The sequence below is a fragment of the Sorex fumeus genome, unplaced genomic scaffold (genome assembly GCF_029834395.1).
Source record: "Sorex fumeus unplaced genomic scaffold, SorFum_2.1 ptg000033l, whole genome shotgun sequence".
Taxonomy (NCBI): domain Eukaryota; kingdom Metazoa; phylum Chordata; class Mammalia; order Eulipotyphla; family Soricidae; genus Sorex; species Sorex fumeus.
This window is the reverse complement of record NW_026606090.1, coordinates 11875543-11900967: the sequence shown is the minus strand read 5'-3', so window position 1 is coordinate 11900967 and position 25425 is coordinate 11875543. Positions and strand designations below refer to the sequence as shown.

General features: G+C 45.4%; 1 protein-coding gene across 1 annotated transcript in view; it reads right to left on the bottom strand.

Annotated features, from left to right (window-relative positions):
- PRAG1 (PEAK1 related, kinase-activating pseudokinase 1) overlaps positions 1–25425 on the bottom strand; it is a 55367-nt gene that overhangs the window by 14847 nt on the left and 15095 nt on the right. The window contains exon 4 of the mRNA XM_056116618.1: positions 10566–10723. Within this exon, the coding sequence (XP_055972593.1) occupies positions 10566–10723 (158 nt within the window). The remainder of the gene's footprint in view (positions 1–10565; positions 10724–25425) is intronic.

The window sequence follows — 25425 nt, the reverse complement described above, 5'->3', positions numbered from 1 at the left end:
GCATCCCAGCACCCTGCAGATAAAACCCTCCCGACTCTGCACAGTATATCAGCCGCTGACTCTGGAGCATAACCTCCATACCTCTCTTGGTGCACAAGTCAAAAAACTTCGAGAAAGTGAGTTAGCAGGAAACTCCACCCCACTGGGAGTGCACTGAATAGAGCCTTAAAAAGATGGAAGGGAGGAAGGTATGCCAGGTTGGCATCGTTATATTTAGAAAGCAGAGAGCAGAAATCAGGATTTCAAGGGTCAGGGAAAACGACTTCATCTGTATGCAAATCGCAGGCCAAAAGTTCAAACTTAGTACAGTGAGGTTTTTCTTATTATAGAGTCCCGCTGAGGTTTAATAGATACCTTCATTGTTCTTGGAGCCAAAACGAGAGCTGAGCTTATGCAGGAAGTGGTCAGTCCAGTTGGGAGCAAATGAATGAATACCCTTTAGCTCCCTGGGTGCTGGGCTCCACCTTCTGACAGCTGCTGGCCCAAAGCAAATGTGAGGGCAAAGGAGAGAGTCACAATTTAGAGTTACCAAACTCCAGGGTCAGGGATGTGTCTCGGGCAGAGCACTTGCCTTGCATGTGTGCAGCCCTAAGTTCAATTCCTGGCACTACATGCTCCTCAGAGCACTACCCTGATTGACCTCTGAGGATGGAGCCTGAAGTAGCCCCTGAGCATCTCCAGGTATGGTCAAAACCCCAAAACAAAACAAAAAAGTCATCAAACTCCAAACTCTTCTATTTTGGGGCTCAACTTTTTTCCGTCTTTGAGTAACGTAAAGTCAACTGAATTTTCTTTGGTTAGAAAAATCTAGAGTATTCTACGTGACGGTGTTTAAAATGAGGATGACAGGGACCAAGGAGGTGGTACAGCAAATAAAGCACTTGCCTTGCACAGTTCAATTCAGCACTGAATAACTTTTCCCCAAACATAGCAAGGAGGGATCTCAGAACACAGAGGCAGGAATAATCCTTGAGCACCACCAGGGATGGCACAACTCCCATCTATGCCACCAACAGAGCCAGATATGTCACCCCCAACACACACACACACACACACACAAGAAATAGCTGTATAATTGGCCAGTGACTGAGTAGGTTCATCTACTCCCTAGTATTTCTTGAGGACTTACTATGATGGAAGGTTTAGGAAACTCTACTGTGCACAGTGGCACTCATCTGCTCATGTTCAAGTGAAAAAACTATAGCCAGTAGTGCAAGCTTTTTGCCAATATCACACCAGAAATGGTGGTCTTGTAGGTTTCTGCTAAGCCCCTCTTTTTCCTCCTCAGAAGAGAAGCACAGAGGTGAAGAGACTATTCTAGCCTCCCCTTTCACCTTTTCCCCCAAAGGAAAATTGTGCAATCTCTTGTTTGATTCCACTGTCACAACAGACTCAACTCTAGATGGCTTTATGAAAAAAAAAAAAAAGCGGGGCAGACCTTCAAAACAAACCCTTGCTTTTTCACGGAGGTTGCATGGTCTGAAAATGGAAGGATACTATTAGCATTTCACAGATAGATGGAAAATATGGCATTTGTGAGGAATCTCTCTGGACCACTTTATCAACTCTGTAAACGATAATCAAGATGTGAATTCAATTTACATAAGAAGAAGAAGAAGGAGAAGGAGGAGGAGGAGGAGGAGGAGAAGGAAAAGAAAGGAGGAGGAGGAGGAGAAGGAAAAGAAAGGAGAAGGAGAAGGAGAAGGAGAAGGAGAAGGAGAAGGAGAAGAAGAAGAAGAAGAAGAAGAAGAAGAAGAAGAAGAAGAAGAAGAAGAAGAAGAAGAAGCAGCAGCAGCAGCAGCAGCAGCAGCAGCAGCAGCAGCAGCAGCAGCAGCAGCAGCAGCAGCAAAAGCAAAACTATCGGGGTTTGGAAAATCAGCTCACGGAAAATATCCCCCACCTGCAGCCCACGTGTGGTTCTGAAATCATGATCTTTGAATCTCCATTTGAAACATAATCATTAAAGGTTTTCTTCCAGATTAACAGTCAAAATTATAAGTTAGTTCAAACCACTTCCACATTCTGCCGATGGTGGTATAAGCTGTCCTGTTTTAAGGATAATATGGTAACATCTATTTTCAAAGCATATACATTTTGACACAACAATTCCTCTGCTTCGAAGAATTAATCTTCCAGAGATGTTTAAATCATGTAAATGTATGCCACAGGATCTTACTGTAGCCACGTAACAAAAATAAACTAAATATGCATTGGAAAGAGAAGGGCTTAATTAATACATTGAAGCATTGAAAAATGAAACAGATCTAGAGGTTCTGATTTGAAGGACTTTAAGATATACTAAGTATAAAAATGTATAAGAAATTTGGCTGTTTTTTTTGGGAGGGCGGGAGAGATGGCTCCATGATCTCTGGTCAACCGGGACAGCAGTTCAATATGGAGGGGTCTGAGAATGTGTCGCTACTAAGGGGGATTGTCCAAACCTCAGGGGGCCTCCAGAGCTATTCCAGACAGTGCTCCAGGGGTCTCCAGAACTGCCTCTAGAAATGCTCACGGGAACCATGTGGTGCCAGATATCCAACCAGGGTTGGATGCATGCAAGGCAGGTGCCTTTAACCTCTATACTATGTCTTACTATGTCTTTGACCTCAGAAAAAATAATGTGGCATTTAAAATATGGATAGATTTAATTGTGAGATGATAATAGAAAAATGGGCTGGAGCGATAGCACAGTAGTAGGGCGTTTGCCTTGCGTGCGGTCGGCCTGGCCCAGCCAGGTTCAATTCCTCCACCCCTCTCGGAGAGCCCGGCAAGCTACAGAAAGTATCTCGCCCGCACAGCAAAGCCTGGGAAGCTCCCCGTGACATATTCAATATGCCAAACACAGTAACAACAAGTCTCACAATGGAGACGTTACTAGGCCCGCTCGAGCAAATCGAAGAACAATGGGAGGACAGTGACAGTGACAATAGAAAAATGTCCAAGGGTGGTGGACGCTGGGATGGTGTGCCCTTTTCAGTCCCTATCACTCTGTTTCCTGTTTGAATTTTTATCAAGACATCATGGACTAATGTCACCGAACATGCCTGAAGTTCAGGATTTAGTTTAAAGGGAATCGTTGTAGATGAAGCAACAACTTCCATGATACTGTAAAGGTTTAGGCCAGAAGCAATGTTGAAAAAGAATTTCTTTGCCTTGGCAAAGTGGCTGCTGAGGGCAATACCAGCCCCAGTACTGAAGGACAGGAGTGGGCATTACTGTTAAAGTTGAGTGTGGCTATAGCAACATGGCAGATGTACTGGTCCACAGAGCCCACCAGAAGTTAAGTGTCCCCAGGTCCTAGCAAGACCACTAGAGGAAGAGCGAGGCCTTCAAGTGCTGGGGAGTCCCTCCACCTCCGCTCATCCAACACATGGAGAGGCTTAGGAAGCCCTACCTGGTCATGTGCCATCAATGAAGTACATGGTACTGCTCCTGCCCTCCCCCCACAAAATAGAATGTCCTTGCCTTTGGGGTGGGTTATCCATGCTCCAGTAACAGACATCCCTGGACAGACCCCAAGGCTGTCTCCTGCAGGGTTTGGGGTCGGACTTGGGGTGATGGTGCAGTTGGCACCAAATCCCCATGTACTAGATTAGACTGGGTCCCTCAATTTGGGATCAAGTCAGAAAACGTTTTTTAGCCATTAGCAAATGCTCTTTTGAGACAGAGGATTTTAGATCCCTTTAGAGAGTTTGTGCATTTGAAAAACATGATTTCCTTCTGCGGAGTCTCAGCTAACGTTCTGCATGGGGGAGCAAATGCTCAGTGAAAGTGAGACTGTCACTCTGGCCAGTTGATGTCTCATCTCTGTGGACTGAGTGCCTTTCCCCTGACAGGTCACTTTTCCCTTCCCTGAATCCTTCCCCACAAAATTTCTCCCAAAAGCACTTAGTACCACATGACATGCTACCACTCTTCCTTATTATCATCTCTCCCAATTAGAATGTAAATTTCTGAAAGAAGGGGTTGGGTGCTTTTTATTTAATTTTTCTGAAGCCACCAATATAGCACAGAATTTGCATGCTGCAGACATTTATCAAATCAATGACTGAATTGACGATCGTATTATAAATACCTACATGGCATTAGTTTTGGGAAAACCAATCTGACTACTTACAATCAAGGTCTTTAAATTTAAATATTTCTGATTTTCTATCTATAGAAACAGCATGTGGTTACATAAAAAATCCCTAGTATATAACATAAAAAGATCCCTAGTATATAGTTCCATGTAAGCATATACTATATTCACTATATAGCTGAATCTTCCATGTATTGTTTTGCCAACAGAGCACTAACTAATCTACTGTGAAAACCTGGTACCCAGAGGTGCTGAGGTTTTGGTTTATTTTTTTCTTTTAATTTTATTAGTGAAACACCATGAGGTACAGTTGCAGACTTACAAATTTTTGTGCTTGGGTTTCAATTATACAATGATCAAGTACCCATCCCTCCACCAGTGCCCATTTTCTACCACCACGGATCCCAGTATCCCTCCCTACCCCATTCCCCCCCCCCCTTCCTACCCTGCCTTTATGGCAGGGCATTCCCTTTTGTTCTCTCTCTCCTTTTGGGTGCTGTAGTTTGCAAAAGAGGCATTGAGTGGCAATCCTGTTTGGTCTATAGTCTACTTTCAGTGCTGGAATTTTAATGTCCTAAATCAAAAAGAAAACTAAGGGCCTGGGAGAACACAGGAGTTAAGGTGCTTGGTTTGTGCACAACCAACCTTGGCTCAATCCCTGGCACTGAATAGGTCTTCTGTGCCCATGAGGAGTGATCCCTGAGCACAGAGCCAGGAATAGTCCTTGAGCATCACCTGGTGAAAAAGTCTCAAAAAGAAAAAAAGAAAAGAAAAAGAAAATGATCTTAATGCAACATAAGGTTTGCACATTTGAAAGTATCCATTTGGGGTGAGGGTATTGCACACTGGAGCCCCAAGTTCAATCTCCAGGGCATGATCCCTGAGCACTTTTGTCTGTAGCAAAACAGAAAACACCCATTTAAGGCACAAATCTTCTGCTGATCATTTCTTTTGTTACCATTTCTGATGATCTTTTGGACCAACAGTTTTCAACTACTATGGACCAGTGGTGGGCTGGAGCGATAGCAGAGTGGGTAAGGCGTTTGCCTTGCATGCAGCCAACTTGCCTGACCTGAGTTTGATTCTTCCGCCCCTCTTGGAGAGCCAGGCAAGCTACAGAGAGTATCTCGCCCGCACGGCAGAGCCTGGCAAGCTATCCATGGCATATTCAATATGCCAAACACAGTAACAACAAGTCTTACAATGTTGCTGGGTCTGCTCAAGCAAATCGATGAACAACGGGAGGACAGTGACAGTGACAGTGATGAACCAGTGGTGGTAAGAAGACGTTTCCTGCCAGTCTATGCAAAAGCTTGTGCTACTTAATATGCTACTTAATACATATTACTCCTGGATCATGCAGCAGCTACAAGAACTGTTTGGAGGAAAATCCTGTGGCTTGGCACTGGTTCTCCTCTTCTAGATTGGCACTGGCCATGTGAAAACCACAGACTGAGATGATCACTTCCCCTCATACCCATCCATCCATCCAACTCACTTGAGGCAATCTTCCCTTTGGTGCCATTCATGAATCACCCTGACCCCTGCAGTCAACTACCCCCAATCATGCAAACCAAACAACTGCTTAGACAGATGCAGCCTTCCCTGGAGCTGACTCATGAGCCATCTGAACTGCCCATGTGGACAAGTGAGCTAGGAGATGGGCAGGGGATTTTTGGAAAACAGTATGGGCGTTCCTCAAAAAGCTAGAAACTGAGCTCCCATCTGTCTCAGCAATACCACGTCTGGGAATATATCCTAGGGAATCATGCACTCCTATGTTCATTGCAGCACTATTCTCAATAGCCAGAATCTGGAAACAACCCGAGTGCCTGAGAACAGACAAATGGATAAAGAAACCATGGTATATCTACACAGTGGAATACTACGCAGCCACCGGGAAAAATGAAAGTCATGAAATTTTCTTATAAGGGATGGACATGGAGAGTACCTTGCTGAGTGAGATGAGTCAGAAGGAGAGAGACAAACATAGAAAGAAAGCACTCATTTGTGGGACATAAAAAACATAGTATGAGACTACGAACCAAGAACAGTAGAAATGAAGGCCAGGAGGACTGGTCCATGGATGGTTGGAAGCCCCCTGCAAGTGAGAGGAGAGGGCAGTTTGGATAGAGAAGGGAACACTATGACAATTCTTGAAAATGATTACTCTGGAGAAGAATTGAATGCTAAAAGTACAGTATTTGTATTGCAAACCAAATGCAGAGAGAGAGAGAGAGAGAGAGAGAGAGAGAGAGAAAGTACCTGCCATAGACGGAGACTGGGGTGGTGGTAGAGGGAGGTAGATTAGAGACACTGTGGTATTGTGGTGGGGAATATACACTGGTGAAGGGGAAGGTTTGGAACATTGTATGACTGAAACTCAATCATGAACAACTTTGTAACTGTGTATCTCACAGTGATTCAATTAAAAAAAAAAACAAGAAAAAAAGATGGTTGGGGGAGAGACATGAGAAGGAAAGTATACATATATACAGAAATAGGCAAAGATAATAGCTTGTAAACACAAAGTTTAAACAAACTCACGTAAATAATGCAACAGAATTCAATTATGTTTATTTTTTAAAGTTTAAAACTCAAGGCTGGAGAGATAGTACAGGGGTTAAAGTGCATGCTTGCTTCAGTCTCACGTGGTCCCACAAGCACCTAGAGGTCCCTGAGCACCCATGGGTGTGGCCCTGGAGCTTCCTGGTACCGCAGGGGCACCTGGGAAATTCTCAACACACAGAGTCAGAGCAGTGTTGCAACCTCAGGCCCTTGTACTGAATCACCAGCCCCGTTGGCTGAGAATTTCCAGGAAGGGCCACTGAGCCTTCTGAGTCCCTCCCAGAAAACAAAATGAAAAAAGAAACTTTAAAACTTAAGCTACGGGTAAACAGGAGAGGGGGGGACTCAGGAATGAAAGACGGATGTGCAAGAGCAAATCTAAAGGGGTCAAAAACTCACGGAAAACAGGTCAGCCCATACTGAGAAGGTAGGAAGTCAACAAAAAGGGGGAATCCCTTGCTTTCAGGAATCAACTTTTGCCAACACAATACGTGGTCCACTGGTGTCTGACTTAACACAGAACACTACGGAGGTTGGCACTTGGCTGGTTCCAGGGAACTTCGGTGTGAACTAGTTCTACCTTTCCCTAGGAGAGTCACTGAGTCTGAAAGACGTGATGGGCCACTGTCCCAGCTACGAGGTCAACATGAGTGAGCAGAAACTCAGACAGCTGTGCTAGGGCAGCTCGGAAGCAAACCTTCTTGGTTAATGATAAGATGAACAGTGAATTTCATACAGTTCAAAACCAGTGGTTCCAGTAGTCTGCAGATTAATGTTTAAGAGATCTATAGAAGGAGAGGAAGGGAGGGAGGGAGGGAGTGAGTGAGGGAGGGAGGGAGAGAGAAGGGGTATGGAGAGAATACACAGCCCTTCAGTGAATCGTCAGTTTCAAAGCAGGATTCTGGGTAGAGATGCACACACAGAGGCAAGACAAAGCTCGTTCTTGCTGAAGAGCCATAGGGTGATAACATGGTCTAGATGTTTGATGATCTTAAGAATTCGAATGCTGAAGTACACTTCCATGGCCTAAGTAGCTGATAATGAAAGAAGAACCATGAAAAGGGATTCGTTTTAATTTAACTATAACCGCCCTGCGGCCTCTATTTCCCACTCCACAAATTGGTTTCAAGAACGTGCCCAGTCCAACTTCCTACTTCCCCAACCTCAGGCCCCAGGTCCCCCTCACCTGCTCCTGCCTCCCCCCACCCATACACTGCTGGCCCCAGGTCTTTGGCCCCCTTAACTGCCAAAGTTCTTTTCTTCTCCCTCCACCTACTCTATTCTTGAAGGATAACAATGGTTTGTCCTTCCCACCTAGTTGCAGGGGAGCTTAGGTTTTTTGGGTTACTCCCATCAGTGTTCCCATTCCTCTGTGTTTATTTGTAACCTCTTTGTTTGTGCTCTGTTAATCTGTAAATATTGTTTTTCCCTTCTCCTTAAGTCCTTTGCATAGTGAATTCAGAGCAATGTCCTTTTTTTACGGGCACAAGAAGACAGTTAATGCTATGCTTTTGTAATGTGGGAGTTAACTGACTCCAGAAAATATTACCTCCGGGGCATCTGTTCCCTCAACCTAAGTCTTAGATGCCCTTACTTCTATCACCCCAAAAGCAGGGTTCTGACAAGGGACTGGATAGACCCAAGGCAAGCTGTGAACTATGTGCTACCCTGGCATCAAAATGGGCCTGGCCAAAGTGCCATAATGCTTAACTATAAGTTAAGAGCTTGGTCATGGACAAATGCTCTCATGATCCAAAAAGCAATAACTAGATTTGAACCCTGATAGGGTTAGAAATTATTAATCTGGCCTGAGCACTGTAGTTTGAGTCTGTGGCAAGATATCCCCAGGAGAGCCACCCTGCAAACTCAATGTATCTCTTACTATGGCCATACAAAATAACTAATATTAAGAAGTAGAATTAAGAAGAAAAACACCTTAAGTGCTATTTTGCCTTGAGCAAAGGAAAGGCTTTCTTATGCTGATTTTGCTGCCAGACAGGGTGTGGTGACTACTCCCAAAAGAGAGAGGTGGGAGTTCATGAGAGAGAGAGAGAGAGAGAGAGAGAAGGGAAGAAAGATGGAGCTCAGAGAGACTATCAAGGGGGACAGAGGGATAAGAATGTAGGAGAAGAATGCAGGAGTAGGCATGTGGAGAGAGAGAGGCCAGATGTGCGAGGGAGCACAGAGATATGAGCAGCGAGAGAGAAAGGAGGAGATGGGAATGAGGGGCAGTGTGAGAATAGAATGGGGGGCAGTGAGACTGGAACAGGTGTGTGGGGAGAATGGAATAAATGGCAACTGATTATTATCTGGCTTGGCCCTTGCTTTCTCCTTTGTCTGCCCATGGCCTGGACCGCCCTGGGTGGGGGGGATGCGGCCCGAGACCACCTAATGTGGGGTGGGTGGTGAGAGGGAGAGCCATGGGGCTTCTCCCAGCCACAGGAGATTAAACAAATGCTAACCACACTGCAGTCATGACTTAGAACCCCTCCACTGAAAGGGTCCCCTGAACACCTGCTAGATCAGTGCTCACTGATTTCGCTGTGTTCTGGAAGTCTTTAGAAGCACACATGTTCTGGGCAGCCGGATATCTTAGCTGATCCCATCCCACTCCTGAGCCTTCATCTTATCTTCTAGCCAGTCCTAAAGAACCTGAGTGCGAACACCTCAGTTCACTGGCTCTGCCCAGCAATGTGCTGAGTCGATGTATCGCCACCAATCAGGGCTCCCAAGGCAGAAGACTCCCCCAGAACTGGCCACAGTCCTCAAGGACAGATCAGGCTCATCGACACAGGGTCAGATGGTTTAATGTGCCTGCCCCAGCCCAAGATGGGATCATCTGCCTTGTGGATGTTTTGCACATTCAGCTGGGAAAAGGAGAAAAGACAGAAGCCTGGGAATACCTGTAGAAAAAGCAACCCTCCTTTCGCCCCTTCCCACGCAGCTCAAGCCAAGGTTTTTGAGTCGAAGTGAGCAGAAAACTGCCAGAATACGTCATAAGCTGACTTACAACATAGGCCTCTTTCCTCATATTTTATTTGTGATGCAAACAGAAAAAATAGGTGGGCAAGAGTAAATTGACAAGGGAAACCCCTGCTCCAAAATTATCTAGAGACAAAAAGCTCCTGGGGGAATGAGAGAGGAAGTCACGTGAGCACTTGTTGCATCCTACCACGCGAAGTCCAGGGAAAGGCAGAGAGGACTCACATACGCAAGAAAGCTAAAAAGATGAAAGCTTTTAATTCTCCCATTGAGAGGGAGACAACAGTGGTTCTTCTGAAACATTAGGCAGATCAGTGGTTTGGAGATTCGAGTGTGGCTAAGAGAAACCAGTGTATCAGAAGTAGACAAGAGAGAAAAGAGAGCTCCCTTCCAGGACTATGGCCAGTCAAGATATACCCACGCAGGAGCACTACAGCTTTATCCTGAATGTGGACTCATTGCTGGTTTGATGAAGTCAGCACAGCTGAACTCAACGAACATTCAAGTAAGCACCTCTATATTCACAAAAGTGTGTGCATGTGTAAGAGACAGACAAACACACAGTGAAACTTTGTTTGGCAAGTACCCAGTCCCTGAAAACTGATCCAAGATCCAAAGAATCTGAGAACAGAGCATACACACAAAACACACAAGAATCCAGAGTCTTTGAAACACTCTCAACTCCCACCTCTTCCCACCTTGCCTCCATGCAGATGCGCACTCAATTGGAAAAGGCCTTGTGGAATGAGGTACCTGGTCGGGATGAGGTACCTGATCCTAGATTCAACAGGAAATGAACTTGCACTGGTCCTACGCGAAGCCCATTTCAAGAGGCAGACTGGATTTGAACAGTGAAGCAGGCTGAGTTTTGCAGATCCTGACTCTCAAGTACCTGAGGGAACCCATGTCTTCCTGTCAAGGGCAAATTTGTTACCTCCATCGCTGCAGGTCCTGGAGTCGGAGGCCAGGCTGTCCGTGGAGCCGGCAGTGAAGCTGACGTGGGTACCCCGGAAGGACGGACTGAGGCTTTCCGTGGAGCCCTGGCTCACTTTTTCTAAATCAGAGCTGCTCTTGTTCATTTTTAATAGGTGCCTGGAAAGTGTAAAAACAAACAAGAGGAAGCATTAAAATTTAGTTTCTGTTTAAAAAAACCACAGGTCTATAGATCCAAGAACCTGCAATGCTCTTGAAACTAAGCCAGCAAGTTCTGAACCAATCATTCTGCAGAGAGACAACTGTGGCTTTTGAAACCTTTGGCACATGAGTGGTTTGGAGACTCCAGTGTGGTTAAAGGAAACGAGTCTATGAGAAGGAGACAAGCAACTAGATGAGTCTTCAGATTCTGCCCAAACATTCATCATCTCCACTATATCCTGAATAACATTTCTATAAAGAAGAATTGAACATTATCCTGCATATCAGGGTATAGAGAAATAAGAGACTGGGGACCTTCTGCAAAATTAAAGTACAAGTGAATGATAAGCTAGAACTAAAAATGTGTGTGTGTGTGTGTGTGTGTGTGTGTGTGTGTGTGTGTGTGTGTGTGTTTGCCAGGCACTCCCTTGCCTTAGGTTATTCCTCAAAATTAAGGAAAATTGTATTTACATTTTCACCAGACATCTAGCGTAATGCTGAGATAAATCATGCAACCATAACCCTTACTCCAGATCCAAGAATCCACCTAGATGCCTAAGGCATCTGCCCTTAGGCTTTCTATAAAATCTTCAGTTTCATTCATCAGTAACACTGATCTATTGGGCAAAGGAATGCCAAGTTCAAGAAAAAAAGAAAAGAGTTCCTTAGAGAAAAGAGTTTCATTATGAGGTAGAGCATTTAGCTTATCGATTTTCTTCTTCACCTTTTCCGAGGGCTACATGAATATTCACTGTGACTGACGTTTTCACCACGAAGTGAAACAGACCATGATCAATCCAGTTCTGGCCCTGTTGGTGGTAACCCAGATTTGTCTGAAATTATACATCGGATGACATTCCTGTTCCCACTGCCTCAGCTTTATCCTTCAGTATCTGGGTAGGAAATATGCGACGTGGTATTGATTTGGCATCAGAGCTGCCTTATTTAATGCTCATGACCTTATAGTCAAGACAATATTGACTGTTCTTTGTGTTCAACATGAAGAGACCAGGTATTGGGACTCACACTCACTGGAATCCCTGGTTTACTAACAGAAGAACTGGCAGAAAGTTTGTTTGTTGCTATGCAAAGCATTTTCTAGAAACATGTCCCTCCTCATTCCAACCCTGAGGCAATGTTTTAAAGCTGTCAAACCTCAAAATCACAGAGGTGGCAATGATGCCAATAATAGCGCTCTTTATATTTCAATGACACTGCAGGGACTTGCAAATATCAAATCTTTAGGAAGTGCTATGGCCGTAGATTGTCTTTATTTTGCCCTCTGGCAAAATGAAATCATAGGAAGTTTCATAACATTTTCTTTATCCTCATTGGATCCATCAAGAATGGCTTTCTCAGATGAAGTCAGGGTATGAAGTTGTAGGAAGAAAAAAAAAAGATGATTCCTCTGTCAAGAAGAAGAGCCCAGTTCTATCAACCCCAAAACCCCGGACCCCACAAAGTGCTCTCTGGAGTCTTTTGGTCCTCAGGCCCATAAAACTGCCTAGGGACAAATACCAACTGTACAGCTGCTGAAAAGGTCCTGCCCCTCACTCCATAAACTCAGAAAAACACACAATGAAGTGCATGAAAGTAGACAAAGCTACAAAACACTTCAGAGTACACGTTTGCGCATGTGCGCTCACACACGTGTATTTAAGGTAAAGGGCTGGAATTGATGAGGGGGGTGGAGGGCTTAAGGTGCTTGCCTAGCAAGGGAAGTTCTAACAATGGTACTGCATACTGTGCCCTTCCCCCCCCCACACAGGCCACCAGTGCCAGGAGTTAAGTCCTGAGCACCACTGTAACCCCTCAAACCAAAACATAAAAAAAAAAAAAAGATGAAAGTGAAAACCAAGTACTGAAAGAATTCTCAAGGGCCAGAAGCATAAAGGAACTCTCAAGCACAGAACAGGGCAGGTATGTTTCAACACTAAGTATGGGTTTGCTGTGGATTTTGGTAGACACTTTTTAGAGAGAAAGTCACATTGTAAGAGTAGGAAAACTTGGAGTCAGGTCCTGACTGTTTTCTGTTTTATATTTTAAAATAATTTCTAGATGTTACATTTTATCAAATGCTTTTACTACCCCTCTTGTGAAAAGATACCATTTCCTCCTTTGTCTCACTAGTGGGATAAGTTCCACTAATAAAAGGTAAAGGCCCTCCCGTTGATCGTCGATTTGCTCGAGCGGGCCCAGTAACGTCTCCATTGGAGACTTTGTTGTTACTGTGTCTGGCATATCGAATACTCTCGGTAGCTTGCCGGGCTCTCCGAGAGGGGCGGAGGAATCGAACTCGGGTCGGCCATGTTGGCCGCTTGTAAGGCGAACGCCCTACCCGCTGTGCTATAACTTTCCTTAAATCGACCCAGGCTTGCACACTCTGCATGCGTGTATTATACCAGCCATTACAGGATTTATTTTAATAGAGTTCAATTTCGGCTGATTACATTACATTTAAATGTGAGGCTTGCTCATTATTTTACTTTTTCGAGCTATTCTTATTCTATATCTTGGGGATAAAGGTTTAGTTAGAATCACCAACTGACTTTTTCTGACCCTCAGTGTTTGATCTCCCAGGGGCAAGGACAAATGACATTCTGGGTTTGCTCATCAAGGCAAAGCAAGAGCCCACTTATTTTAACAAAAGACACTTTTCTCCAGATAGAGAGAGAACACAGGGATTACAGCCCTAGCCTTGCACATGACAGACCAGAGGTGGATCCCCAGCACTGCATATGATCCCCCAGACATCACGGGAGTGATCCCTGAGCACAGAGCCAGGAGTAAGACCAGAGCACTGTCAGCTGTGGCCTCAAAATGCAGAGAGGGAGAGGGAGAGAGAGAGAGAGAGAGAGAGAGAGAGAGAGAGAGAGAGAGAGAGAGAGAGAGAGGAGACTTTTCTCTCATTAATAATCAGTTGATTTGTCTGTTATAAAGCTGGCGTGCTCCTGTTTCTAGAATAAAAATCCAGTGTCATGAAATGTAAGGAAGTGGCTTCACTGGCCCAGCCACAGACTCTGGTCTTCCCTGGCTGGGTGGTGAATAACACTCTTATCAGCTGCAGGAGCCCTCAGCCCACACAGATGGCTTTGCTCTTGCCCGGTGATAAATGGCTTGTTCTTGCTCAGACTTCCTTCCCTGCCTCCCCCATTGATTAGACACAGTCACACAGGCGAGTAAGGTAAAATGCAGGGCCAGCTCCCCCCCCTCCCCAACCAGTCCTGGGAGACTCCCCGCCCTGCAGCTGCTGCCCTGCTCTTTCAGAATGCCTTTTCCCCCCATTGTCCTGAGAGAAAGAGACCTTGCCAGAGTTTTCTCCCTACAGGAGGGGTAGAAAGCTGAAATTAAGAAAAAAAAAATCCTGCCGGAAGGGCCATCTGCCAGACTTCCTCATTTGTAGGAACAAGGTCCTCTAAAAATACCCCCGGAGCTTCTCAACGACAGAAAAGCTCCACGGAGTCTGGACACCCCCGTGGGGGTAGAAACCGTGTCCAGCTTCACAGGGCTGAGTGCGGGTGGGGGCACATTTGCATCCTCACTGCCTGGGTTTGGTGGAGGGCTTTGTGCCTCAGGGGCAGGCAGAAGACACAAACATAGATTTAGCTGCTCCCTAACCCCCCGACAACCTCAATCCCTGCACCAAGACTTCAGAGGGGACAAATTCACTCTGAAGACTCCGATTTCTGGGTAGCTCTGCAATACCAGAAAATTCCACGTACTTTTTTGTTTGTTTCCCAATTGCCAAGAAGGAGCGACAGAGACAAACCCAGTCGCGCCGAAATCAAAGAATTGAGACTGTCTTACCATCAAGCTGGAGGTGCGTCCTTGGTGGGAGGGTCTCCCTGAGCCCTGTGGCCAGGGGGAGAGTGTGTGCGGGGTCCCAGGAGTCGCTCTGAGGATGAAGGGCTGCTTCGGAGACATGCGAGTGTCTTGCAGCCAGCTGTGAAAATCACCAGCTGTCCGGGGCCCCTCAGTTCCTCTCTGACTTTTCTACAAATTCACTTCCTGCAAAAGCAGGAAAATGGGGCCGGCTCGGCCTCCGTGACCTGTGGCTTTCTAATCTTCAATTGTCTTGTGGGACTCCATCATTAGAGGCGATTCAAAGGTTTGAAGTTTCATCCCGTGATACACCACCTTTCCTGGAGCCCAAATCATCACACCATTCAAGCTGAGACTTGGGATTTTCCTTGGGAGAGGACACTGGTTTTTATGTCTCTCATGGCTGTGTGCCCTGCAGGGAGCCCCCTCCCCTGCCTGTCTGCCCTAAATACCATTTGCAAGGTTTTCCAGCCTGTACACATAGCTCACTCTGCGCTGAGCACTGCTGGGTGAGGGGACCCCAGCGTGTGTTGAGCTGAAACTGTGCCACAAACTGGTAACCTGTTAGATAAACATTTTATGAAGCTCCTTTAATAAGTATGGGTTGGAGCGATAGCAAAGCGGCTAGGGTGCTTGCCTTGCACGCGACCGACCCGGGTTCGATTCCTCCGCCCCTCTCGGAGAGCCTGGCAAGCTACCCGTAACATATTCGATATGCCAAAAACAGTAACAACAAGCCTCACAATGGAGACATTACTGGTGCCCGCTCGAGCAAACTGATGAACAACGGGAGGACAGTGCTACAGTGCTACAGTGTCTCTACTAAGTATATAAAGGGTTCAAGTCTTATCTTCTGATAAGAATTACAGCCCTGATATACAAGCATCCTGACTCAAAGTATTCCTCAGAAGACTTCTCATACCCTACCAGTTGGGCCCACTGGTATGGAGGCATCGTGGCTATCATATTGGATCGATTCAATCATCTGTGAGAAGGAAATACAAATGCAGGTTTTTCTCTGACAAACTCAGTTTCAAATATTTGAAATCTAACCCCTCTGTACCTATACTTTGGAGTACATGCCTGGATTTCCTGTTTGGAAACAAGCTAATCAGTGTTTTGGTTACTACACTGCTACCTCCCTTCATATATACTTCCTGTTATGGGGCTAGTTGCTCACTGACCCCAAAGCATCCTCAACCCGCCTCTTCTTTCACCACCTCAAGAGTCTTTCCTTTTCAAACCTTCTTCATACTCAAGAGTTGCCGGGGGCTGGAGTTATAGCACAGCTATCATTTGCGTTACATGCAGTCTACCCGGGTTTGATTCCCAGCATCCCATATGGTCCCCTGACCACCGCCAGGAATGATTCCTGAGTGCAGAACCAGGAATAACCCCTGTGCAACACAGGATGTGACCCAAAAAGGGGGGAAAAAAGAGCTGCCAGTATCCGTATCCTTATCACTTACCTACAAATCCCTCCCAAACCTTCTTCATCTACTCTGATCCCTTGGTTCTCTCTGAAACTCATACCAAACTAAGTCTGGGTCCCATTCTGGAGCATTTGGTTATAATCCCAATGAGCTTAGTTTCCATTTTTCGTGTTTCTACTGCCAAATTACAAACTTCTGTAGGAGCGGGAGCACAGTCAGGACAAGCTGGAACAAGGAGTGATTATTTAACCTTTCTCGATTAAGTTTATCTGCCTCTGTTTCAATAACTCGGGGGCATTTTAGAATGATGAATGTTTCCTTTAAGAAAGAATCACACTTGCCCAGCAACACTTGCCAAAGGCAGGGACACTGAGCAACTAGCAGGAAAGTCTGATTTAAGAGCAGAATCTTCTTCTCTCTACAAAACACAACAGTTCCCAAATATCCTGAATTTGCACAACTCCTAGAATGTTTGAAATTTTTTGCCCTAGGAGATATGGTGAAAAGGGCGCAAGATATACCCAAGAAGGCAAGAGTTTAAATTTGTTGGTGGTGTTTCTTGTCTTGTTCTGGATTGTTTTCTAACTATGGTAGTCTTGGATAAAGATGCTAAGGAAATTATTTCGTAAGCACCACCTGAATGGACCACAGGTTTCAGTGTGCCTGAGGACCATGTGTTGCCCCATGGACTTATGAGCAGGGACAAAAAATAGGAAATCAGATTCATCTGGGTCAGGCCAGGGAACCTCTAGATCGTGACAGTCCCCAGGGAGCAAGTTTGCTAATTTGCATTTGTCAATCATAAACTGGAGCGATAGCACAGCAGGTAGGGCGTTCGCCTTGCACGCAGCCAACATGGCCGACCCGAGTTCGATTCCTCCGCCCCTTTTGGAGAGCCCGGCAAGCTACCGAGAGTATTCGATATGCCAGACACAGTAACAACAAAGTCTCCAATGGAGACGTTACTGGGCCCGCTTGAGCAAATCGATGATCAATGGGAGGGCCTTTACCTTACCTTACCAATCATATACTTGGGGCTGCAGGGGATGGGAAGCTGAGCCCAAAAGCCCTTTGGTTGAAATTCAAGTTGAAGGCATTTTATACTCAGTAGAAAGGATTTAATAATAGGAATAAAATCACATTTATTTTTTTTAAAGATGGGGTCATGCACACAAACGTTTAGGCTAATTAGTTTTAGTTAAGGATTAAAAAGCTTAAATCAGCTGAAGAGAAGTTTCTAGGTGGTTCTTCCTTGATCAGACATAGAGATAGATTTTTGGCAAGGAGAGATAAGACTACTTTTGAAAGATGATATTTTAGGAGTTTGAAAATGGAAGTCCTTTATCTGTGGCCCTGGCGTTTTCCTTCAGACTCAGGAAGCTCAGGGCTCCTGGGAGCTGGAGGGCTAGCGGGGACGTCTGCTGAATGGCTGGCATTCCAAGCGTGGGAGGTCTCAGCCAAATCTGCACACAGGAAGACCGGTGGGTGGGCTGGTGTGAGCCAGGTCTATGCCACTCAAACACTCATAGGCCTGGCTCCATCCCGCAGACCCAACCACTTTTCCTTCTAAAGCTGTGAACAATGAGTTTCCACCCCCTGGCTGGAGAGTCACAAAGCAAATTCTTAAGTCTGTCCACACAGAAGTGGGCAGGTAAGAAGAGAAGATGAGGAAAGAGATGAGTCATGACTGGAGTCACAGACCCAGCAAGGCCACTCCCAACAGCTGTCCTGCTGCCTAGCACAGAATATAGAGAACCTCAGCAACTTTGAGAGGAAGAGCACTGAAAGACTCCTAGCAGCTTTAGCACACCCCAGGATGAAGCGTTCTACCACCTGGGCTTGGATTCTGCCGCCATGGCTAATTGGCTTTAGCCTTGGAAAAGGCAGTTTCTCAAGCTTCAGCTGGCCATCTGTGAAATGATTTTGCAATGGCATGGACAAGGGGTGGAAGATTCAAAAAGTTAATATTTACTAAGTGCTAAAAATGGCACCAAGTATAGGGACACCACAGAGAGCATTTGGTTCTAAACCATGGCTCTAGGGTGAACATCACAATAAAGTGAGTCACAAAATTGCTGGTCTTTGGGCTGGAGTGACAACACAGCGGGTAGGGCATTTGCCTTGCACACAGCTGACCTGGGTTTGGTCCCCAGCATCCCATATGGTCCTCAGAGCAATGCCAGGATTAATTACTGAGTGCAGAGCCAGGAGTAACCCCTGAGCATTGCCAGGTGAGACCCTCCCCCCACCAAAAAAATTTCTGGTATCCTGGTGCATATAAAATTTAGGTCTACACTAGGCTGTACTTAATTATTAAGTGCAACGGCATTGTTTAAAAAGAACAATATATACACCATAATTAAAATGCTTGTTAGGAGAGTTGAGAAAGTACAGTGGGCAGGGGTACTTGCTTTGCACATGGCGGACCTTGGTTCAACCCCCAGCGTATCATATGGTCCAGAGTCCTGCAAGGAGTCATTCCTGAGACCAGAGCCAGGAGGAAGCCCTGAGCACCACAGGGTGTGGCCCCCAAACCCAACAACAACAACCCAATTTAAGCTATTTGCTAAAATATGCTGAAAGATGTTATCATTTGAGCCTTCAGCAAATCCTAATCTTGCTGCTAGGGGGGGTCTTGTAAAATATAAAGCACTTTGGGGTCCTGGGTGTGACACACCGTCAGAGCACAGGCCTTAATCTCTGGCACTACAAATCAAAGAGCCCAGTATCTGCAAAACCCAGTGAAGTGATGTTCAGTGAAATGAGACATGCATATATAGAGAAACTGCTCGTTGTAGAGTATTGGTTGGGGGGGTGGGGTGGGAGAGACAGGGAGAACTTGAGCAGCCTCAAATAAATTCAATAACTCTTCTGAAAGGGTAGGACTCTGCTTTTACTCTTCTTGATAGCTCTACTTTCAGCATTGTACTTGGAAGAGTCCCAGAAGGAGAAAGTTCATCTGAACAATACTGAGGACATGCGTTTTTCTCAAACCCTTGAGAAGAGGTGGCTTGCCCACTGGAAAACTCAGTTTTAGTCTATGCAGTTAGGATCTTGACAGATCAGAGCATAGCCTGAAATGTTCAGACAGACCTTCTCAGCTGTCCAGGTTGCTTACTTCAATTATTCCAATTTTTGTTTTGTTTGGGGGCTATACTTGGTGGTTTTAGGGGAGTGGGGGGTGCCAGGGATCATACCCAGGCCACCCATTGGCAAAGCTGCTCTCAGCCCACTGAACTATCTCTCTGACTCTATTCAAAAGTGTAGGAATGCAGGCTGGGGAACAGGATGTAAGGCAACTGCTTGCGCACTGCCAATCTCTGTTGGATCCTCTGCACCACACATGATCCCTGTAGCAATGCCAGGCATCACTCCTGAGCATAGTGCTAGGAATGGTACCTGGGCATCAAGGATTGTGAGTCCTCCCACCCTCAGGGTAGAAAAAGAAGACTCTTGATAGATTAGTCTTCCTGACCCTGAAAACAAGTCTCCCTCCCTTCCTTTCCCACCACCTCCCTCATCCTCTAGCATGCAGAGGACACAGACCATGACTAACCCCAAATAATAGTGAACTGTTCTTTAAACTTGGACCTGCCATGGTTCTAATGCTGACAGTTCCAGTTGGAACATCAGGTTGCTCTGCACCGGACCAGAACAGTCTTGTTTGTGGACACCTGGTTTTTGCAACCCCAAACCACTCTTACCCTCAGCAACATTATCAAATCAACACTAGTGATCCAGCTTCTGAGGACAATTACTCTGCTGAGGAAATCTATACAAAATATGGGTCCTGGTTTCTACCTTCTGTGGAGGGGAATTTGGACCATGTGTAACACCATTTGCAGAATGATTCTCATGCCACAGCTTGCTTGAATCCAGTTGGCTGTCCTGCCTCCTCCTCCATCTCCCCATCCTCCGCTGTGGCTGAGGCCTTCCCAGTCAGTCAAGGAAAAGGTGCTGGCACCCTGATCTGAATTTGGGATTGATTTCTCATAAATTATGATACCAGCTGGGTACCTGCCACCAAAATTAAATTTTGACACCATTCTTTGGGGAGAGCATTGATGCCAGGTTGTCACCTGGAGTCTTGATCCATCCACCATATCTAAGAGCTTCCAATAACCAACCCCGCCCCCTGCCCCTGCCACCATTAGATAATCTGGCTAGCTTACAGGACTCTAAAACATTTGACTTTCTAGAATACTGGTCCACTCTAAATGGAAAGAACTCAAGAACAGCAAAGTAAAAGAGATGCTGAAGGCAAGAAGGCATGGGAAGGGGATGCAGAACTCCCATGCAGCCATACCCGCCTCATCTCTTTGTTGACTGACTGTCCCCATGGGGTTTTACAGAGGCTTCATTATGGACGTGTGTGTGTGTGTGTGTGTGTGTGTGAGTGCACACACATAATTTATATTATATATATTAAAAATTTATTGGGCAGCTGCAAACATCTTCCGTTTTCATTCTAGCACAAAACAGCCCAACACTTCCTGCATAACCCACTTGTACTTCCTGACATAGCCAGCTCTTGGGCTCCTAGTAATCCTTGTCCCTAAACTCACATCCCTCAAAACAGCTGTTCCAAACAGTCATCATTTTGTTTCTGTCATCCTCACCTCTGCACTCTTCCTTTTGATCTTCAGATATTACCAATAATTTTATTTTATTATTGTTCTTGCTAACAGCGCTAGGAATAAAACATGGGTTCTCACACATACAGGGGCAGTGCTCTACTGTTGAGCTACATCACCAGCCTAATAAGAATCATCTTAAGTGGCATTCTCACTAGGACATTTTTCAAATTCCAAAGACTCTTGTTCCCTTCCTTCCTGATCTTCAAGGTCATATTATTACTTATTAATGTGTCAATATATTTTAAATCTTATTCTATTTCTCCAGTGGAGTCATATTTCCATTTGTTTTGGCTGCCATATGGAACTCCTGGAGAACAGGCGCCGTTTTGAGAGTTTTGTACAACTCAGAACCCACAGTTATATCAATGCCAACTATGTGTCTAGGCTTTAGATTTAAGAAAAACTTTTCACAGCACCTGCATTTACAAACAGGTATGAAATAGCTAAATACCAGACTATCAAGAAGTTAGGAGAATCGTTTGATAGTGTCAAACCCAAAAATAACTGGAGAGTAACGCATCTAGGTAATAATAAAAGTTTTGGTTTGGGGGCCACCCCTGGCTGTGCTCAGGGCTGACTCATGGCTCTGTGCTCAAGGATCACTCCATGTGGTGCTCAAGGACCATATGTGATGCCAGGGATGGAATCCTGGTTGGCTCTGTGCAACAAACATGCTTCACTACCTACCTGCTTCACTACCTCTCTAGAGCAAAAAAAAAGAAAAAGATTTTAAGGAATCTTCCATCTGGACACCTTTTCCCTCACAAGGTATAGTTGTTTTCCCAAGACTGCCTATTAGGCAAGCCCAGAGAACAAGCCTTGCAGGGCAGTAGACAAAAGCTACTAGGAGCAAAGCTGGGTGCGGCCAGCATGCCCAACTTTTAGAGAGCTCTTTAGATGAGCCATTTTAGCACATGAACCTTAAATTCCAGAATTCTTAAATTCTGAAAGCCATAGCTAGAAATGACAATGACTAACTTTTCTAGAAAAAAAATGGTCCATCGGCCCTGATGGAAGGAAATCCAAGTCCTTTCATGAGCATAATAATGACATCCAAATCACAACCATGAGTTTCTTGCACCACAAGTAGAGAAAATGTTTCCTTGATTGAGTTCCACCCCAAAGAGTGGGCTGGCCACTCTGGGAAGAAAATTCCTCTAATCTCTTGATGGACCTTGATCATATGGCTGGTGTTTGTGCTTTCCAACCCACTTCAGAAAGCCTGGAAAATATATCCCTAGAGAAGCAAAACCACACCCTAGAATTCCTTGCAACTCGCTGGTGGATGGGGGAAAAAAGTCCTTAGGTGATTTCTACATGAAAGGAACATTCTTGTGGCAAGAGAGGGCTCGCTCCACACACCTGCTCAGCTTCACATATGAAAAAATTTGGAAAGCCCAGTTGCAAATCGTTGTAGCATAATTAATCCGTGAAAGGATGTATTGTGTGGACCTGGTGTTTGCCCACCTTGAAGCATTAATAATTATTAACCTCTACTTCTTAGCTCAAGGTGACAATGTTTTATTGAGCAAGATTAGCCACAGAATTACAATGGGGTGTGGAGTGAAAAATCAGGACACGAACTATAGTTCACTCTGTCCTCCCTACCTCACGCCGCTCCCCATTCAATAATCCTTTCCTTAATGCCTACCAGGTGTCAACACTGTGCTACAATGCCCTACGAAAACGTCCAAGTAAAGCACATGTTATAAACATGGTCCTTGTACTTCTAGGAGCTATAAACAAGGACCGATTTAATATGCCTCAAGATGCACTGTGTTAACTGCCAACATATGCCAGTATAGCCTTGGACAACCAGTTCCAGAAAAATGCTTTAGTGCAAATATTTAAAGGGAATGATCCTTTCTTCAAAATATCCCAAGGTCCAAAACAGAGAGTTAGATCCTTTTGGAAAAGCTGAAATCAACAGTGCCCCTCCCCACCTCTTGATTTAAGAACTATTACTTGACCAGAGTGATAGCAGAGAGGAGAGTGCTTGTCTTGCATGTGGTTGACCCAGGTTTGATCCCATGCACCTCTATGTGGGCTTCTGGGATCACCAGGAATTATCCCTGAACAAAGAGCAAGGCATAAGGAGAAAGCCCTAAGCACCACCAGGTGTGTTCCCCTCAAAAAAAAAAGAAAGAGGGGCACATATGCTGCCCTAACACATGCATGACTGCCATGCCCATGGGGTTCCCAAACACATGCTGCCCACATCTCCCCTGTTGAGATATGTATTTTCATTCCTTCAGACTTTAACGCTAGACTGTATACGAAGGCTCTCTCTCCACTCTGAAGAAGCCCACATTCTCTCTTGATTGCATGTTTCTCTATCTCTTTACCCCCTTCCTCAAAGCTTCCAAATAACAACGGTTTACATGTTTTCACAAAGAAAGGAAGCAAGAATGGGAGAAATGGAAGGAGGGAGAGAGAACAAGCAAGAAAGCAAGCAATTTTTCTTGAGCATCTAGTATGTACCAGGTACCAAATAAGATATTGTGGAGTTCCAGATGGGTACTCAGACTCCTTTCCTTCAAGGAGAAGCTGGGACTTTTTATGGTTCTGTTTTTTTTTTTTTTTTTTTAATTTTTTTTTCCCTTTATTTTATTTTATTTTTTTTAAAGTTGTAGATTTACAATTTTTTGTGCTTCGGTTTCAATTATACAATGATCAGATACCCATCCCTCCACCAGTGCCCATTTTCCACCACCATGGATAATATCCCTCCCACCCCCATCCCCCCATCCCCCCGTCTCTGTGGCAGGGCAATCCCCTGTGTTCTCTCTCTCCTTTTGGGTGTTGTGGTCTGCAAAAGAGGCATTGAGTGGCAAACATGTTCAGTCCATAGTCTACTTTCGACATGCATCTCCCCTCCTGGGAGGATCCTCCAAACATCCTTTATTTGGTGCTCCCTTCTCTATCTGAATAGCCCTTTCCTCTAGGATACCCGGCTGGCCTCTAAGTTATGGAGTAATCCTCCTGGTGCTGATCTCAGCTATTCTTGGGTATTAATCTCATACTTTGTTACTTTATATCCCCCAGATGAATGCAATCTTTCTATGTCTATCCCTCTCTTTCTGACTCATTTCGCTTAGCATGATACTTTCCATATTGTACCACTTGTATGTTCTGTTTTATTTTTAATTTGTTTTTTGTTTTTGAGTCACACCTGGCCATACTCAGGGTGCTCAGGGTCACTCCTGGAGGGGTTCAGGGATCTATCCTGGGTCTCCAGCATGCAAAGCATGCACTCAACCAACTGAGTTATCTCTCTGGCCCCTGGCCTTTTCCTTTTTAAAGGTTATTTGCATGGACTAAGCTTGATCTCGGACGGGTCAAAAGACAGGTCAAGGAATGGAATTCTCACTGTACTCCCCGATACCCGTGTTGGCACCTTTGAACTGAACTGAACACGAGAACCAAGATGCGGTGTGACCAGTCTCGTCCAAGAGAATTGTGCTAGGAGACAGCCCCTGGGACTACATGGAACACCTGCAGGTCTGCTCTGCCTCAGCTTTCGGGATCCCAAGGGGCAGGAACCCAGGAACTCATCACTTTCCACTCCTTCCATGGAGACCATGAGAGAGATGCGCCCGTATCGCGAGAATGAAGAAAGTAGCTCTACTCCTTTGCTTCAGTGGTGGAAGCATGTTCAGAGAGGGAGGAAAGGCCCTAAGTACTTTGTATAAATTACTGTACAACTTAGAGGTATTTTTTTTCAAAATTACAGAACATGAAGCTAAGAACCAATTTTCATTCTCCCGGTGCAGCATCATTGATGTCCAGTGTTCTCAGGCTCTCTCCAGACACGCGTGGAAAGAGGCCAATGAGTAAATTGCCCCTGGCATGCAGCAGAAATACAAACTTAGACTGTTGATACACGGGTTTTGTTCTATTTGCCAAGCTCCGTGTATGTGGGGAGGGGGCAGTTTCTCTCCCGAAGTGTGCTCAGTATTCACCTCACACCCCCACCCCCACCCACCTGACCTCTGGCTGACTTAGTTCAGTTTTGTCCAAAAGAGCTGAACACAGTGAAGAGCCTCAAAGCACAATCCTGCTTTCTTTTCCAAACTGGTTTTACAAATGCTACCTGGGAAAGCCCATGAAAAATCAAGATGATGGCGTTTCCCAGGAATTTTTCACCACCTCTGTCACCCAAGACTGTCAGAAATGCCTCCATAAAAGAGCACCAGGCACCTTACTGTGATTAGATATGAGAACTGGACACAATAATATTCTCGTAATATTCCCCTCCTCAGGCTCATGCTAAGACCAACTGCAGAAAGCCCATGCTAGGAAGGGGATCCAGAGACTAACTCCCCCTGTCACACTGGCCACCCATCATTTGCTGAAAAGTAAGGTGAAAAAAGAATTTGGGAGGTATGGCGCCACCAGCAGGTCAATCTGTACTTGTGAGGCGAGTGCATCAGCAGCCTGATGATACCTTCAGACTTCTAGATACCCCAAAATTGCTGCTATGCATTTGGCCAGACTCCAAAAACTTGGAGCTAAGTTTACCAAGAAAGTAAATGGCCAAAAGTTAGGTATGTGGGAGACACACCCACAAACCACCTCCAGCTCAGCCATATAATTGGAGGCAAGGCCTCTCTGGTTCCTGATCAAACTGCTTAATGGCCATGATCCCAGTGACTCAGAAACAAGTCTTGGAACTCAGTGGCTTTTGGCAGAAATGCGTCTGGTCCCCATAGTAGGTTACCAGTGCTGGGCCACCCCAGGGGGAAAGGGTGCTGTCCCTCCACCTGCT